At 44.2% G+C, this 16,893-nt stretch overlaps 2 protein-coding genes across 4 annotated transcripts; both read left to right on the top strand.

The window, feature by feature from the left end:
- Window positions 1–1,300: 1,300 nt before the first annotated feature.
- LOC133922864 (uncharacterized) lies at window positions 1,301–6,290 on the top strand. 3 transcript variants are annotated; one of them, XM_062368386.1, is made up of 9 exons: window positions 1,303–1,571; window positions 2,577–2,644; window positions 2,760–2,853; window positions 3,192–3,982; window positions 4,072–4,186; window positions 4,741–4,836; window positions 4,931–5,021; window positions 5,320–5,426; window positions 5,728–6,290. In XM_062368386.1, exons 2-7 carry the CDS (start codon window positions 2,589–2,591, stop codon window positions 5,012–5,014), a joined length of 1,236 nt encoding a protein of 411 aa, XP_062224370.1. In that variant the 5' UTR covers window positions 1,303–1,571; window positions 2,577–2,588; the 3' UTR covers window positions 5,015–5,021; window positions 5,320–5,426; window positions 5,728–6,290. The 3 variants fall into 3 exon arrangements, with proteins under 3 accessions (XP_062224371.1, XP_062224370.1, XP_062224369.1); XM_062368385.1 differs by having other exon boundaries at window positions 1,304–1,571; window positions 2,573–2,644; XM_062368387.1 differs by lacking the exons at window positions 4,741–4,836; window positions 4,931–5,021; window positions 5,320–5,426; window positions 5,728–6,290 and adding an exon at window positions 4,381–4,733 and having other exon boundaries at window positions 1,301–1,571; window positions 2,573–2,644.
- A 272-nt stretch (window positions 6,291–6,562) lies between these two features.
- On the top strand, window positions 6,563–15,840 carry LOC133922863 (uncharacterized). Its single transcript, XM_062368384.1, has 10 exons — window positions 6,563–6,846; window positions 8,043–8,121; window positions 8,231–8,325; window positions 13,891–13,995; window positions 14,096–14,175; window positions 14,426–14,516; window positions 14,615–14,722; window positions 14,924–15,010; window positions 15,187–15,255; window positions 15,505–15,840. The coding sequence occupies exons 1-10, from the start codon at window positions 6,637–6,639 to the stop codon at window positions 15,643–15,645; spliced, it is 1,065 nt and encodes a 354-aa protein (XP_062224368.1). The 5' UTR covers window positions 6,563–6,636; the 3' UTR covers window positions 15,646–15,840.
- Window positions 15,841–16,893: the final 1,053 nt, after the last annotated feature.

Here is a 16,893-nt window from a genome sequence, read left to right as displayed (position 1 = left end):
ATTCAAAAATAATATCCTTTCTATCATATTTCATGAATAGGAAGCTTGAAAAAAGAAGAAAAAACATGAAAAAACGTGCAACTCGTTTATTAACTCATGTTAAAAAATATTAACATAAAAACACATAATTTTTTGTTGTCAAATGTACCTTAAGAGGATATATAAAATTAGTTTCACTTCATTTGACTTTTATTAATTTCTCCATAATTTTTATAAAGTTCAGAAGCGTAAATGTGAACATGTTATGAAAATGCAATGTAATTAACTTTTTCATGTTCACCATTATTTTTCCTACACAAATAACTGTTTAAGTAAACTAATAAAAGTAGTTTCACTATTTTTAGGGTGTTTTGGATTAGTTATGAATTAATCTAGTTGTAACACATTTATTCAATCCTGCATGTTACAATAACTATTTCATGATTTCATGTATTTTTAAAAGATAGAGGATCATGTAAGAAGACTAAAAAAATTGAGATTTTTAGATTAACAAATAATTAACTATGCATTTACCCAGGTTTAGCAAATAAAATTTCTCACATAAAATATACAACCTTTTCATGAATATAAATACTTTTATCATGCACATAATGTTACAAGGAAACTAATAATTTTGTTTTACTTGATTTGAAGCTCAGATGAATTAGTTATCGATTTTACAAGGAAACTTACGAAAATCAACATGTCCACTTTATGCTTGTGAACTTTGTAAAAATTATGGAGAAATTAATAAAACTCCAAATGAAGTAAAATTAATTTTAAATATTCTCTTAAGGTATATTATAAAAAAAATCTATGTTTGTACGTTAATATTTTCCTTGACGTGAGTTAATGAATGAGCTAAACGTTTTTTAAAACATGATTTTTCTTTTTTTTCAAGCTTACTCTATATGAAATATTATGAAAAGGATATTATTATTTTTTTAAAAAATCACAGAAGTTCTTAAAATTATCTCTAGTATTTTTTGAAATTTTGAATTTTTTTAATTAATTGATGCCACATTAGTAAAATGTTGCCAACATGGTAGATTGAGTTATCGTCACTTAGGATGAAATCACCATCAAAACCTGTTAAAAAGGTAAATCATACCAGTTTAAATAGTTAAAAAAGATGGGATATCTGATTTTACAGTTTGGAGAGATAAATAGGCTTGAGCAATAGTTGAAGCTGGTAATATGGATTTTTTCCAAAAATAAAAAAGCTCGGTCTTCCCTCCCCTCGGACGCGCGTCAGGCTTTGCTGTTGTGTGTTGGGCCGTAAGTTTGCACAGGCCCAACGATTCTCCTTGGAAGCCCATCAAGACTCGCCACGCCTCGCCTCGCCTCACCTTCCCCTTCCTCGGCTCCAATTCCCAGGCGGCTTCCAAACTCCAGCCGCCGCCCGTCGCCCCGTGCTCCGCTTTGCATCGCTCGCCCTCGCCGCCGTGCGAGTCGCCTTTCCTCCCTCGTAGAGTCTTCATGGTTTTGCTGGACTCGCTGTCTTCCTCAGCCTCCGTTGCCTCCTAATTCGCCGCCGTTGGACAACTTCTCCGGCCGGCTGCTAGCCCCCCCAGGCCTGTTGCTACCGTTTGGTATGCTTCTCTCTCTCTCTCTAATTACAGATCCTACCCACATGTGTACCTTTCCAATATGCTTGTCGTGTACCCGAACATGGAACAGTGCAAACCTAGCTAGGCGCATGGGGCGGGGCGGAGCGGCAGAAGCGATGACAAATTTTTCACCCCTAAATCTTTCAACAGATAACTAGATAGACCCTTTTTTTATTGCTTCAAGAAATTTGCCATGTGCAAGTGCCTCTCCTCCAACACTTGATCGTGGTAGCTTGTCTACCTGCTGATCACAACTCATGTGCAACTGCCTGCCTGCTTGATTGTATTCTTGAGGGGAAAAAATACTGTCTGATTAAAGGGATTCTTTAATGCTACTTCCTGCTTCAAAATAGACAACTACTCGTTTATTTGCGAGTTCCATCACATTGCTAGCTTAATCTTCCCTCGTCAAAACGGGTAAAACTATGCGAGTGTGCCTGCCATGTTTCACGCTTTCTGGCTTGATGTATGGTACACTTGCAGCTATGTAGATATTTGGCTGGTGGTCATGTCTGAGTCTAGATAGCACCAGTCATAATACTATGATTGCCACTGTCATCCTTCCTTCTAAATTGTTCACCATGAAATCTTCAGTAGTCGGATTGAGAATCGTTTGCTACACAGCTAAATTGGCAAGTGAATGATTCCAGTTGGCCTCTGCTGCATGTGCATATTTGAGAGGTTTTTCAGGTCCTAGTTGATGTTGTCAAGTCCTTGTGATCCCATCACATCTGCACATATATACAGTAATATATACAGCTCGAGAATCTTCTTCCTTTTCGCTGCTCATTGTGTGGCGCGTATATAGTTGTGCAAGCCCGTGTGTGAGATCCTGATGACGCCAATGATTGCTTAGTTCTACTTTTATCAGATTTTCAGATATTGAGTATTTTACCCCTATTGGCAAAACGGTTGCGCCATGAGTAGTGGTATTACTTGGATTCTAGTTCTGTGGATGAAGCTTTTTACTGTTTCTACTGTAGGAAGGTTCCTGTGGAGATGATCTCATCTTGTCCCATATGCAATATACAAGTTCTTACAATTGAGCTGGAACGGTAATGGCCAATTTTTCTCTGTGCTTCTACTATTTGATAACTCCTTTTTTCTTTAGTGTGGTACTATGTGCTACCTAACTGTACCTTATGTGTAGTTCTCCCTGATCATTTGTAGGCACGCCAATAGCCACTTCGACGATGATGAACTTCAAAGGGACATGGAATTGGCACATCAGATGACACTTTCTGAATCGAATACAGATATCATGGTAGTATTATGCTCATGTTGTTTTCTGTAAAAAAAAAGTAGTAGCAGTATATCATTGATCATTTCAACATTAGAAGGTTTTGTGTGCAGGGATATAGGTTTACGCGTGTTTGCATTTCATGTGTGCTAGATGCACATGCTTATAAATGCTTCGTGCTTGGCTTTGTTGTTTTCAACGTTTTAAACTCTTCACTAGAAATATGCTTCTATAGAGCAGCTAGTGAAATACTGTTCTTAACTTCTTATTATCCTATTGATCCTCCCAAAAGCACTTGGGCCCTCGTTGTTTTGCATACCTTCTTATGGCAATGTTATCCACCCTGTTGATCTTTTTTGCAGAATGCTCCTGAACTTTGTAGAGGATCATTCACTAGTGATTCTAGTGCTAGAGGGGCCTCATCAAGCATTTGTGGATACTCGTCTCATTATGGAAAGGTATTGGATGAACAAATTTCTTGTTTGGTTGGAGCACAAATTAGAAGCCAAGTTCAAGAAATAGAAGGTGGCATTATGAACTTGTTGAATATCTGCTTGGAATCAGAGGGTGGCTCTTCCACAAGTATAATATTGGGCCATGTTGACCATCATCAGAGTCTTTCATCAGAAGACAAGGGATGGGGATGTGGATGGAGAAATATTCAGATGCTAAGCTCTCATTTGTTAAAGCAAAGACCAAAAGCAAGAGAAGTGTTATTTGGTGGCTCTGGATTTGTTCCTGACATCCCTTCGCTCCAGAGGTGGCTTGAGATTGCTTGGGATAAAAATTTCGATACTATTGGTTCGAGCCATTTTCATAACAAAGTTTATGGTGCCAAGAAATGGATAGGGGCTACAGAATGTGCTACCCTCTTCCGCTCTTTTGGTCTCCGTGCAAGGATTGTAGATTTTGATAGCACAGAATCATCTGGCCTCCAAAGTAAGAATGGAAAACGTGCAGTGAGTCAAGTACGAGGGCCTATGGACAAGTTCTTGGTAAAGAGCAATCCTCCAAGATCATCCTCTGAGCTTTGTCGTGAGGATGCTGAAAGTATGAGAGGCCAGCAGGTCCTTGTCGACTGGGTTTGGAACTACTTTGCAAGCGGGCATTCTGATAGATTGGGCACACAATGTGTCACTGTCAGCGATAAAACGTAAGAGCTCCTCTATCTCTGTCTTGGGAAATGTTCTATCTCATAATCCTGGATGTTGTAGACTAACTAAAGATCCTGGATTCACACAGCCCACTGTATTTCCAACATCAAGGTCATTCAAGGACCATAGTTGGGATTCAAAAGAAGACGGGCCATCATGGTTCTCAGGACCAATACACCCTTTTGATTTTAGATCCTGGCCATGTAAGTTATGGTTATAATTCCTTTTGTCAGTGTACACTATTTTCCCTTCATTTTGTCGATTATTTAAGATTTAATTTCACAGTTCGTTTGAAGTTCAGATTATGTTATTATTTTGTTGTTTTAGAAGGTCAATAAGTATCTGTCTATTTGTTATTTTCATGTCTCACACTATTTGCTTGAACAATCACTTTCAGGACCACTAACACAGACTGAACAGCCGGTTTCTAGCTCAGTGTGCATGCAGCTATGCTCTTTTTTACTCTGTTGAAAAACATCTCAGGACCTCTCGCTTTTTATGTGAATGGATCTTGTAACACTGACTGAGAAAGCAGCAGCTTAGAATTCAAAAGCACTTGCCACAAACAAAATATTCCTTGTACCATGTCATTGTTTTGATGTGTTGCAACATACTGCGGATTATATTTTCTACTCCTTGACTCCTTTACTTTATAAACATAATCTATTTTGAATCTTGTTTACTGCTTGTCTAGACTTTGTATTTCTGTTTTCTCTGTAAAATTTATTATTCAAATGTTTAGCTTTAATGGCTGCAGAGAACAGCAGATCTAGAAAGGTCTCTTAGAAGCAAAAGAGGATGGCAGAGCCTGGTGAAAAGAGGTGTCCACACCCTCAGGAAGTCACAGTATCAGGTACGTCCATGGTCTAAAATATGTGAAATTAAGAAGGGTTACTGGCATTTAATACACTTTTATAATACATCTGGTGTGCATGTCATATTATCAGTTGTGTTATTTGGATCCGGGAATGGCTAATTCAGAAGAAATGGAGCAATTGAAGACTATTGATAGTATACTAGTCAGGTTTTAGATTACTGGTAAGTATGAAAAGTGATAGTGTCTTTCTTTGTTTTTATGTTAATAGCTAAAAGATGCACTTGGTAATCTGAATCATTACTCATATTTTATCCATTAATCAAATAATACAAAATATGATAAACAAAATGAGTGATTTAATTTACCGAAAGCTATGGCTAAAGAATTATGGTTTTGCAGGCTTTTATTTTATCGGACCCTTGAAATTAGTTACTTTTACTTAGCTTGATTTTATATTTGTGCAGTATTACCTTTATATTTTGAAGCATATCTCTCTGATTCTCTCAATGGCTCCAACAGAAAACAGGATGATGATCATATTATATTGTGCACTCGGGGCACTCTTCCCTGTTTGAAGATACAAGGACGACTAATACATTGTAGAGCTCTCCAATTGGTTGTGCAATGTATGTATGACATAGCATGCATTTCTCTGCAGAAAAGTTTGATATAATTTTGCCCTGTGTCCATACTTTTTTAAGACATGCATGAACATTGGGCTTTGATATTTAAGTCTTTATTGATGTTTGTTCAGCTTCACATTTACTCTTTCCTTGAATATTATATACTATACGTTCCATTTTTAAAAAAAGAAGGATCAATGCAATTGAAAACTTAGATAGCAATATGTTCAATGTGGTCCTGACAGAATAATCCTCGCTTGCCTGAAATACTAAGTAAGGCTTGCTGCTTAACTGTTGTTTGCAGGATCTTTGAGGCAGCTCGACTGTTTGCACATTGAATCTGCCAGTTTACGGAACTTGCATCTGAATCTGTGATCTGGATGAACCAAATAGCACTTGATCGTGTTCTCTTTCAAGGCCAACTAATGGGAGACCATCACAGACATTTCAACTGAAGTGGAAAAATGTGTCTGCATATAATATCCAGCGGATATTAAGCTTGGACCCCAAGTGGTTAACTTTTTGTAACGCATCTGATGCTGCACACACTGCTGGCTAAAATTCCTTTTTTCTTTTTCTTTTTTTTTTGTGAGGACTAGAATATTACTTGATGCTTCAACAATGTATTCTATGAGTTGGAAATTGTTGAAGTCGCTTTCAGTTACAAGATCAGGTTCCTCCAGCAAGCACCATTGTCTTAGTGCCCCAAGTGGGTTGTGTGAAACAAGTCAGCTCATCAGATCTGTAAATTCACATTGATTTTGTATCTGTTCCTCAAAATTATGTACCTCTTTCTGAGAGTATTACTTGATACACTGCTCTTGGATGATGATAACATATGAATGTGACTTGCTTTGGGTTTGCTCCCTTTTTATGTTGCGAAACTCAGAATCGAAAAGAAATCACTGCTGGATCGACCATATCGTCAGGCAGGTTCATGTCGAAGTCCAGGCTTTGGACTATTAATTTGTGGCTGGTCAACACCATCACAAGACAATGAATGTCAGCTAATTTTGTCTAGTCCTACGTGGCATCAATTAAGCCCCAGATAATGATGTTTAACGAATAACAAAGAAAAGAAAAATAATGCTTTTAGGTGGGACCCACCGGTCAGTGGGATGGTGCCAACACAACAACGAAGCAGAAGCCTCTGCTCTATTCCAATCCAGGTCCAGCCTCTTCCTTCTCCATCCACCGGCGACCGTGACAGGCAATGTCACGCGACGGCGAAGCGCGCGGTCTCGAGGCGGAGGCGGCGGCCGCGGCCGAGGCGGCGCGGGAGCTGCGGGAGGCCGCGGTTGCCCTTGTCGCGAGCCGCGCCGCAGAGGAGGACGCGCTGCGCCGTCGCGCCACGGCGCTCGACGCCGACTTCCGACGCCTCCAGGGGTCGCTTTCCGGCCTCGACCCCTCCACGGTCGATAAGGTCGCCTTCTATCCCCTCCTCCCGCTCCGGGCTCGATTCGATCTCTCTCTCTCTCTCTCTCTCTCTCTCTCTCTCTCTCTCTCTCTCTCTCTCTGCAGTTGCTCCTCTCTTCCCTTCGCCGCTTCGCTGGTTGGCTTCAACTTTGAACCCTTCTAGCTTCATACTAGTTCAGATCGCGGTTAGCTTGCAAAGCAAATTCATGTGTAGTTTTAGCATTTGCGCTCCGTGCGTGAGCCCGGAGGCGTGCGGCGGGGATATCATCAAAATTTGCGCCGCAATCCGATCATGTGCATCGTTTGCTGTGATACATGGCGATGTCCGCCCGGAGTCTTAATTTGCTCCCTAGGAGGTTGGGGTGTGCCCATCCAGATGTTCCGTGTTCGATGCTCTGGAATGGTTACATCCCAGTACAGTTTGGGATATTCGAGGATTTGATTCCATCTGAGCGGAGCCCCATCATTTAGGAGTTTCAGAAACTTGTGTTTCACAAGTAGGGGGAACCTTTGTCTGTAAGAGCATAAGACGACTTGAATACTTGTGCCAATTTTCAAGCCAACTGTTTGCTCCGAGTGAGCTACCATATTGGAATCAGGCAGTTTAGGTGGAGGTTGATGATATTTTGATGTGCCGGGAATCAGGCATTGTTGGCCGACCCTTGTTTGGGTTGTCAATTTGCATTCATGCACTTTATATGTCTTTACTGTTTGAACTTTCAGATTAGTAGCATGTGTCCTTTGGTTCCAATAAGCTCGTTTGTTAAAGAATCGCTGGATTTTCTGGGGGAAAAAATCCATGTGCATTTCACTGTTTTCCTTTCTGGCTCATGAAATGGTTTTGTGCAAACTGGGATGTTAACTCTCTGTTCTTCTTTCATTTTGGTTAGGTTGACATAGTTTTGGATCTTAGAACTTGTTCTGCTGCATTGCAGCATGCCATAGATAATTAGATCCTATGAATTGGTCTAAGGAGGCTATATACTGGCGATACATCACCTCTAGCAAAACTCTGCGCATGAACCTACATGCCTTGAAAATGAGACCACAAAATCGGGATTGCTGTGAACTCTATTGTAATTCCCAAGATATTTATTTCTTAATTCATGATTGTTTTGTTTTGCTCTTTTTAGCTAATATGTGTTCTCTATGATTTTGTTTTCTGTGGATATCATCTCAGTTTGCCATTTGTACTTGCTGCAGGTCGAGGAGGATTTGGAGCGTGCCAGGGTAGCAATCACAGATAGTGATGTCGCTTCATTTCTCCCCAGCAAGGGAAATGGTTAGATATATTTTATTTCATATCCCCCATTTTGCCTCAGGCTGAAGTTTAATTGTTATTTATGGATCATGGTCTACAAATCTAGATATACTTTCTTCTGAACATGCAGGGAAGTTCCTTAAGAAGTTTCTTGGCCCTGTGAATGTGCGGGTGACGAGGAAGGAGGATAGGCTCAAAGTCAAGGATGAATACAATAATTATAGGGTACGTTTAAGATACTTCTTCAATGTCTTCACTTTACGTATGCAGATTTTTCGGATATGATATCGCAAACTAAATTAATTACGTTATCTGCTTAAATTGTTAACTAGTTCTAGTGTGATAAAGATGCATTTTAACAATTGCTCCGGTTGGTGTAAATTTTGATGTCTGATAGGCATTCTGACACAATTCGTATAATATATGTCACCGATAATTTGCTACTGCTTGTAAAATTTTAAGAGAAACTCAAATTATCAAGATAAGCATGGCAAATGCTCAAACTCAGAGAGCCATGCTACTGAAACATCTAACCTGCTCTCAACCCCCGGCCCCTGCCATGCAAGGGGGCTAATGTTAGTATAATCCTTGTGTGTCGGTTAGAGATCAGTTAGTTTAATCTTTTTGCTATGTCGGTCACTGCAGCACCAGTATGTCAGTCACCGCAGCACCAGTATGCCGGTTACTGTAGCAACAGTAAGTCAGTTTTGTGCCTATATAATGGGCTGAACCCCCCCCCCCCCTCGGTTGAATGTATTTATTAGATGTTCTAATACCATCAGAAGTTGTTAGCAACTAGAAAACAAATGTGCCTAGTGTGTGCTCGCGTGTGTTCGTTCAACCCACCTCTCGCAGGATCCAATCCAACAATTGGTACCACAACTAGGGTTGATCAATCCCGGCGATGTCGGCTCCTATGAGTGGTGCTGCTCTGAGTCCCCCACGGCGCTTCAACCGCCATCGCTCCCCATCGCCGCCGCCATGATGATTGCGGCACCGAGACGTCGGTGGACGTGATGTGGTCGTCCAACATGTGGTCAAGGAGGTTGGCGGCGCGTCGTACCCGATCCTCACATGAAGCAACTATGCCAACTGGAGCCTACTCATGAAGGTCATGCTGCAGGCTCGCGGCTTCTGGGACGCAGTGGAGTTTGGCGATGCGGATTTCCAGGAAGACCACATCACGTTGGAGATGATCGGCACGCTAGCTGTCAAAACGAGCGCCAAGCAGGCCTGGGATGCTATAAATCGATGTGCGTCGGTGACAATCGCGTCCGCAAGGCCTCTACTCAACAGTTGCAGAAGGATTTCAAGGCAATCTCGTTCTGTGACAGGGAGACGATCGACGATTTCGTGATGCGTCTCTCTGGCCTCGTCACCAACCTTATCACGCTCGGAGAAACGATTGAAGAACAGAAGGTAGAAAAGTATCTGCATGTAGTCCCCAAGAAATTTTCGCAAATTGCTTTGTCCATTGAGGCTCTTCTCGATTTCTCGACGCTCAGATTGAAGGAAGTGACTAGGAGGCTAACGGCAGTGGAGGATCGTCTCGATCCGGAAGATCCCCTGCTGTCGGTGGAAAGCTCCTCCTCACTAGGGAACAATGGCTCTCGCGCATGAAGGAGCAGAAGCAGGGCGAAGGGTCCTCAGGCAGCGGCAATGCCCGTCGCCGTGCATGCGCACCGCGGAAGAAAGGGGGAGGCGGCGGCACCGATGGCAAGGAGGTTGCGCGCAATCTCTCCCACGACAAGTGCCACAATTGCGGCCGCTATGGCCATTGGGCCAAGGACTATCGATTGCCCAAGGAGCAGGCTTATTTAGCCTAGGGCAAGGAGGAGGAAGACGATCCTGCACTCCTGATGGTGTAGATGTGCGCTCTCAGTGATGCGCAGGAGCCACCGCCAAGCCATGTCCACCTCTTCAAGCTGCGTGCGCAAGTCCATGGTGCCAATGACGACCTGGAGGGCTGGTACTTCGACACCGGTGCCACCAACCACATGCGGGTCACCACGATGTCTTCGCGAAGCTCGATCAAGGTGTGGTAGGCTCCGTCTGTTTCGGAGATGGCTTGGTGGTTGACATCCGCGGCTGTGGCACCATCCTGTTCATTGGGGAGAACAGAGAGCACAAGTCACTCTCTGGCGTCTACTTCATCCCACGGCTGAAGAACATCATCAACGTAGGTCAGCTGGACAAGGGTAGCTCCAAGGTGCTGATCAAAGACATCTTGTGGGTCTAGGACTGCCTGCGCCGCCTCCTCGCCAAAGTTCGTCGTAGGTGCAACCGGCTGTACTCTTGCGCCTCGACGTTGCATGTCCCATCTGTCTCGCAGCGCGCCATGGCGAGAACACCTGGCAGTGGCACGCGCGTTACAGCCACATAAGCTTCGACGCACTACGACGACTGGCGCACCATGAGATGCTGCGAGGCCTGCCGCAGCTGGAGCACGTCGAGTAGTTGTGCGACACGTGTGTCACCACCAAACACCGCCGAGCTCTGTGTCCGTCACAGGCCAAGTATCGGGCGAAAGAGCGCTTCGACCTTGTCCATGGAGATCTTTGTGACGACGCCAGCCCCTATATGTGGTTGATGCTCCTGGTTGCGAAGAGCGACGTAGGGGTGGCGATCAAGGCGATCCAGGTGGAGGTGGAGGTGGAGAGCGGTCGGAAGCTTCACATCCTCCGCACCGACAACGGCGGTGAATTCATGCGCCACTGCACGGATCATGGCGTCCAACGACACTTCTCCGCGCCGTACAACCCACAACAGAACGGCGTGGTGGAGAGGTGCAATCAGTCGATCCTCGCGACGACGTGCGCGCTCTTGAAACAGAGGGTTATGCCAGCGGAGTTTTGGGGAGGCGGTGAGCACCGTCGTCTTCTGCTCGATCGCGCACTGATGAAGAGCCTGGATGGCATGACGTCGTTCGAGGCGTGGCATGGCCGAAAGCTGGCGATGAACTTCTTGCGCACATTCGGTTGTCTGGCGTACGTCAAGGAGGCGCGACCGCATTTGTGGAAGCTTGATGATAGGAGCACGCCCTGTGTCTTTATCGGTTACGAGCATGGCGCGAAGATGTACCGTCTCTACGACCCGAGCACCAAGCGTGTCTATGTCTCGCGAGATGTGATCTTCGACGAGGACGCCGGATGGAGCTGGGAGGTGGATGCAGCTGGGAGTGTGGCTCCATCGAGCGACTTCGTCATGCAGTTCATGGTGAGTCAAGCCCATCTCCTGGCGGTTGATGGGCCCACCTCAGTCGGACCCTGCACCAAGCCCAGCAGTGACCGATGCGTCGCCCAGAACGCCGAGCAGCGAATCTACCGGGGAGGCGAACTTTGTCACACCACTGTCGAATGATAGCGCCAGGCTTGACGCGCACCACGGCGACAACCCAGTACGCTACCGCATCGTCGATAAGCTGCTCGGCGGCAAGGGAGTTCCGGCGGGATACGCTACCCACGTCCTGGACGACGCTGAGTTGCACCTGGCAAGCACAGGAGAGCTGAGCTCCTTTGTTGAGGCGGAACACGACACGGCGTGGCGAGCAACGATGCTAGAAGAGATGAAGACCGTCGAGAAGAACGGGACATGGATGCTGGTGGAGCTGCCGCATGGACACCGCCCAATCGGGCTCAAATGAGTGTTCAAGCTCAAGAAAGACGAAGCCGGGGCTGTGATCAAGCACAAAGCTTGCCTCGTCGCCAAGGGCTATGTGCAACAGCCGGGTGTGGACTTCGACGAGGTATTCGCACATGTTGTCCGTCTGGAGTCCGTGCGCCTGCTGTTGGCACTAGCTGCCCAAGAGGAATGGCTTGTCCATCACATGGATGTAAAATCAGCCTTTCTCAACGACAAAATGGAGGAGGAAGTGTATGTTGCGCAACCCTCGGGATTCGTCGTCATCATAGAAGAGCACAAGGTCTTGCGGATGCAGAAGGCGCTCTACGGTCTGCAACAAGCACCACACGCATGGAACGCGAAGCTCAACAGCACATTGAGGGCTCTCGGCTTCGAGCAGAGCGCGCACGAACATGAGACGTACCGGCGCGGCCATGACAACACGCTGCTGCTCCTTGGGGTCTACATGGATGATATGATCATCACAGGATTGGCAATGTGGGAGATTGATCGATTTAAGGTAGAGATGAAGACTCAATTTTGGATGAGCGACCTTGGTTTACTCTCCTACCTTGGGATCGAGGTCCAGCAGGGTAGCGGTGGTGCTGGCATCACGTTGTGCGGCAAGCGCACTGCGCTGCTCGAATCCTGGAGATGGCGGGGATGAGAGAATGCAATCCTGCTGACACCCTGATGGAGGAACGGCTTAAGCTCAACCGTGAGAGCATGGCGACAGAAGTGGACGCGACGGAGTATAGGAGGCTTGTTGGAAGCTTCCGCTACCTCGTTCACACGTGGCCGTATCTCGCCTTTAGCGTCGGGTTCGTGAGCCACTTCATGGAGCGGCCAACTTAGGAGCATATGGCAGCCGTGAAGAGGATCCTGCGCTATGTTGCCGGGACGATCAACTACGATTGTCGCTACGGAAAAGCGGAGGAGGGACGACTGGTTGGCTACAGCGATTGCGACCTCGCAGGCGACATTGATACGCGAAAGAGCACTTCTGGTGCTCTGTTCTTCTATGGTGACTACCTGGTGAGTTGGCATTCCCTCGAACAGAGGGCGGTGGCCCTGTCGTCCTGTGAAGCAGAGTATGTCGTTGCCACCGCTGCAGCTACACAAGGTGTGTGGTTGACTCGATTGCTCAAAGACTTCAAGAGGAAGCCTGTCGACACCGTTGAGCTCAAGGTTGACAACAAATCAGCTTTAGCACTGAGCAAAAATTCTGTGTTCCATGAGCACAGCAAGCACATCGATGTGCGCTACCACTTCATCAGGGAGTGCTTGGACAACAAGAATGTTAGTGCAGACTTCATTGGCACTAAGGACTAGCTTGTAGACATCTTAACAAAGGCATTAGGGCGAGTTCGATTCCAGGAGCTTAGAGCTACGACTGGAATTGTCCAAATTAAACTTAAGCAAACACATAAGACTTAGCAGGAGTAATGTTAGTATAATCCTTGTGTGTCGGTTAGATGTCAGTTAGTTTAATCTTTTTGCTATGTCGGTTTGCAACAATATGTCGGTCACTGTAACAACAGTATGTCGGTTACTATGCCAAAAGTAAGTCGGTTTTGTACCTATAGAATGGGCCGAAACCCCCCCCCCCCCTAATGGACGGTTGAATATATGCATTAGATGTTTTAATACCATTAGAACTGTTAGCAACTAGAAAACTCCGTGTGCCCAGTGTATGCTTGTGTGTGTTCTTCCAAACCACCTCTCACAGGATCCAATCCAACAGTTGAGAGCCTTATGGCCTTGAATGCTAGTAGGTCGTGTACTGTGTTAGTCCGTTGCATGCATGTTCATTCAAATCTAGGCTTTGCGTGTGTTTGTTTGGTGTGGTTTTGTAATTGGACTGTGCTTTCTTCTTTAATACAAGTGCGCAGTTCTCCTGCGTGTTTGAGGGGAAAAAAAAAAGAAACATCTAACATGTTTGACATGTGATATAGTTATATTATGTAAACATCTAGTTACAACATAACACATAATTCTGGGCTATGTGCAGGTAAATATGTTGTGATGTTAAGTCAATAATATTCTTTTACATTGAATCCAGATAATCCTTAAATAATTGATCTTAGGGACTGAACTGACATTGCATCTGGTAAACTATAAGCATTCCTGACACAATGATATTGATGGTTTCACCTTTTCCATTGGCAGGATAGGACCGCCTATTATTTTCTGTTATTTCCATCTACCCTCCTCCTACTGAGATGGTGGATATGGGATGGATGCCTTCCGGCATTGGCAGTTCAGCTTTACCAGGTATTTTGTTGATACTATGATACACCTTGAATATATTTACTCTGCTCATCACTGCATTGTTCAATAAGAGCAGTCTAAATAGTGTGCTCCTACTTTACAGGCTTGGTTACTCTTCCTGTACACAAGTTTTGCTTTGCGGGAGAATGTATTGATTGTAAATGGTAGTGATATTCGTCCATGGTAAGGGATCATCAGTTCCGAAATTTCATTGCTTAAGATATTAAACTCATTGCTTAAGATATTAAACTTGCTGACTGCAGCATTAAGCAATTAACTGCAAATACCTATTTATAACACATGGCCAGTTAAGCGTGCTCAAATCAGAAAATTTATTGGTATTTGAGGGACCTGTCATCAGCATGTGCAGCCCGTGTCTAGTCTCTTTTTATAACCTAAGGGACAGCCTCATGATGCACTACTACATTTTCAGGTGGATATATCACCACTATCTAGCAATGCTAATGGCACTTGTGAGTCTTACATGGGAGATAAAGGGACAGCCTGATTGCTCCAGTAAGCAGGTATGTAATCTTTTTTGGAGAGGAAGCACCGAAGTAGGCACCACTTGGCAGCACCCACGGATCTTCTAACACTGCACTCAAACAATGATCTTTTGCAGAAAGGGGTGCAACTTTTCCTGCGGTGGGCGATCATGCAAGGGATCGCAATGCATCTGCAGAATAGATACCAGCGTCAAAGATTACGCACTCGAATAGCTCTTGGAAAGGTAAGGTGCTGTCTCTTGGAAAGACATTAGCAGCACTAATAAGTAATATCTAAGATACGGATAGTAAACTCTTGTAAAAGAAATCTTGTGGGCAGTGCTTACTGCTACAATGTGAACCCACCAATCAATGTTGTCTTATACCATTATCTACATACCTTTCTTGAGCTCAACCTAACTTTCCTCTCATTTGACTACTTGCAGGCTAAAAGAATGGATGTCGTTGCTGGAGAAACAGCTGGTGTGGAGGGGCAGCTCTTGCTGCTATATCCCGTCCTTTTTATCTTACAGGTATGTGGTGTGTGAATTCAAAGCATGGCAAGTTCCTAGTTGCTACTCATCTTAACCTCGCCAGAATATTTTGTTTCATGTTGTTGGTTCTTCACGCTTAAATTATGTCTAATTGGAGACAATATTCTTTCTATGTTACACTGATGCACTTGATCTTGGATACTCCATGTTTGCAGGGTTTTGAAGCCTATGTAGGAGTATTGCTTCTTCAGACAGCTTTGCACGGGCTTGCCTCGGAATGGCAGGCAATAATAACTCGATAGTTTTCACTATTGCTAGTTGAATGCCATATTGGTTTATATTGCTCAGTTGTTCTCTATTGAATTTATTGCTGTTTGGGATTTCGTTTGGTACTCCAAAGATGATACATTTGCTAGATATTTTAAAAATAAGGTGGTGAAGGACTTATATAGGTCAAACTGCCTCAAATAGATGTTACTTGGTATGACACTTGCCCTGCACTGAAATTTACACCATGTTTTCCCATTTGCCAGGTTGTAGTTTGCGGGATCTTGCTGGTGGTAATGGCAGTCGGCAACTTCGTCAACACTGTGGAGACATTGATATTAAAATTGAGGTTCAAAGCAAAGATGAAGAGAGCAAAGAACAGGCAGGATCGCCCACATCAAAACTGAACGAAAGCATCATAATCTAAAATGATCACTCTTCCTGGAAAGAACAATGCTGACACCATCTCTTTTGTAAATCCTTTAATCTGTAAAACATTTTTTTTCTACTTGTGACTTTCTGTTTGCGGAATTGCTCATGTAACATTGACGTGCATACCCTACACGATACGACGGATGCAACAACACTCCCTTGTTCTCAGATGGAAACTGTGAATTTGCGATGTACGCTTTAGTTCGGAGCCTTTGCGTTCTGCTAAGGATAATGTATTTAGTGTTCTGAATAGCCAAGGGCATTGGAAGTGCTGAAAGTGAACAATAGTTCCGGCTCCACATAAATGGAGCAGAGGCTTGTACCGACTGGTGTTCTAATGGACTTCCTTAAAGTTGGTGTGATCGGTATCCTAGGGCAGTATCCTTTGTGTTTGTGCTGCAACTACTGGTGCTCACAGCACCTGGCAAGCAATCTGTGATCCATCGTACCTCCCCAGATGAGTTTACTTGACTAATCTGTATTCTGTGTTCTGATTGCTTATGACTGGTCGTAAGTAAGCAATTAATATTTAATAGTATCCCTTGAGCATGTACACTCCTAACGGTCAATCTTTTTTTGCAGCTGCGGTGCAATTTACTCCATTGTTTCTCTCTTGCTGACTGTAATCTCCGAGACTTTCCATCCTGTGGTCCTGGAAATTCTCCTGCTGTCTGCCAACACTAAATTGCCGGATAGTACCAAAATGCTTTGCAGGACCAATCATGGAGAATCCCACTACAAACAAAGCAAAGGCACACAACTGATTATGATTGCAGCAGCAGCTCGTCTTCAATTCTTTCAGCAATCCTATGGAGTCATAGGTAAGCCCACCAAAACTGCTTCTGCTTTCGATCACAGCTTGAATGATACAATACCATAATGCTTATTCCCCATTGCACATCATGACCGAATCATTGAGCACTGATCTCTAAAGAAAATTCATTTGGTCTATCAGCTGGAGTTGAGACATGACACTCTGAAAGGGAGCAGACAAACTTTACTCTTATGGAGGAAAATGCACAGTAAATTGATATTTACATTTCACTCAAGTCATTAATCTCAAGTCGTCTCCAATACACGATGATTTTCTCACCAGTCTAAGCCCTGGCCATCTTTGTACCCTAAACATTACGAACAGTCAATCCGTTTTACTCTAGTGCAAGAACAGACACGCAGAGAGAAGCTAAAACATCTTAACTCTAAACAAAATGGAAATTAAGTCC

This window comes from Phragmites australis, chromosome 6 (genome assembly GCF_958298935.1).
Source record: "Phragmites australis chromosome 6, lpPhrAust1.1, whole genome shotgun sequence".
NCBI lineage: Eukaryota > Viridiplantae > Streptophyta > Magnoliopsida > Poales > Poaceae > Phragmites > Phragmites australis.
Note: the sequence above shows the minus strand (reverse complement) of the source record. Positions and strands in the feature narration are given on the sequence as shown.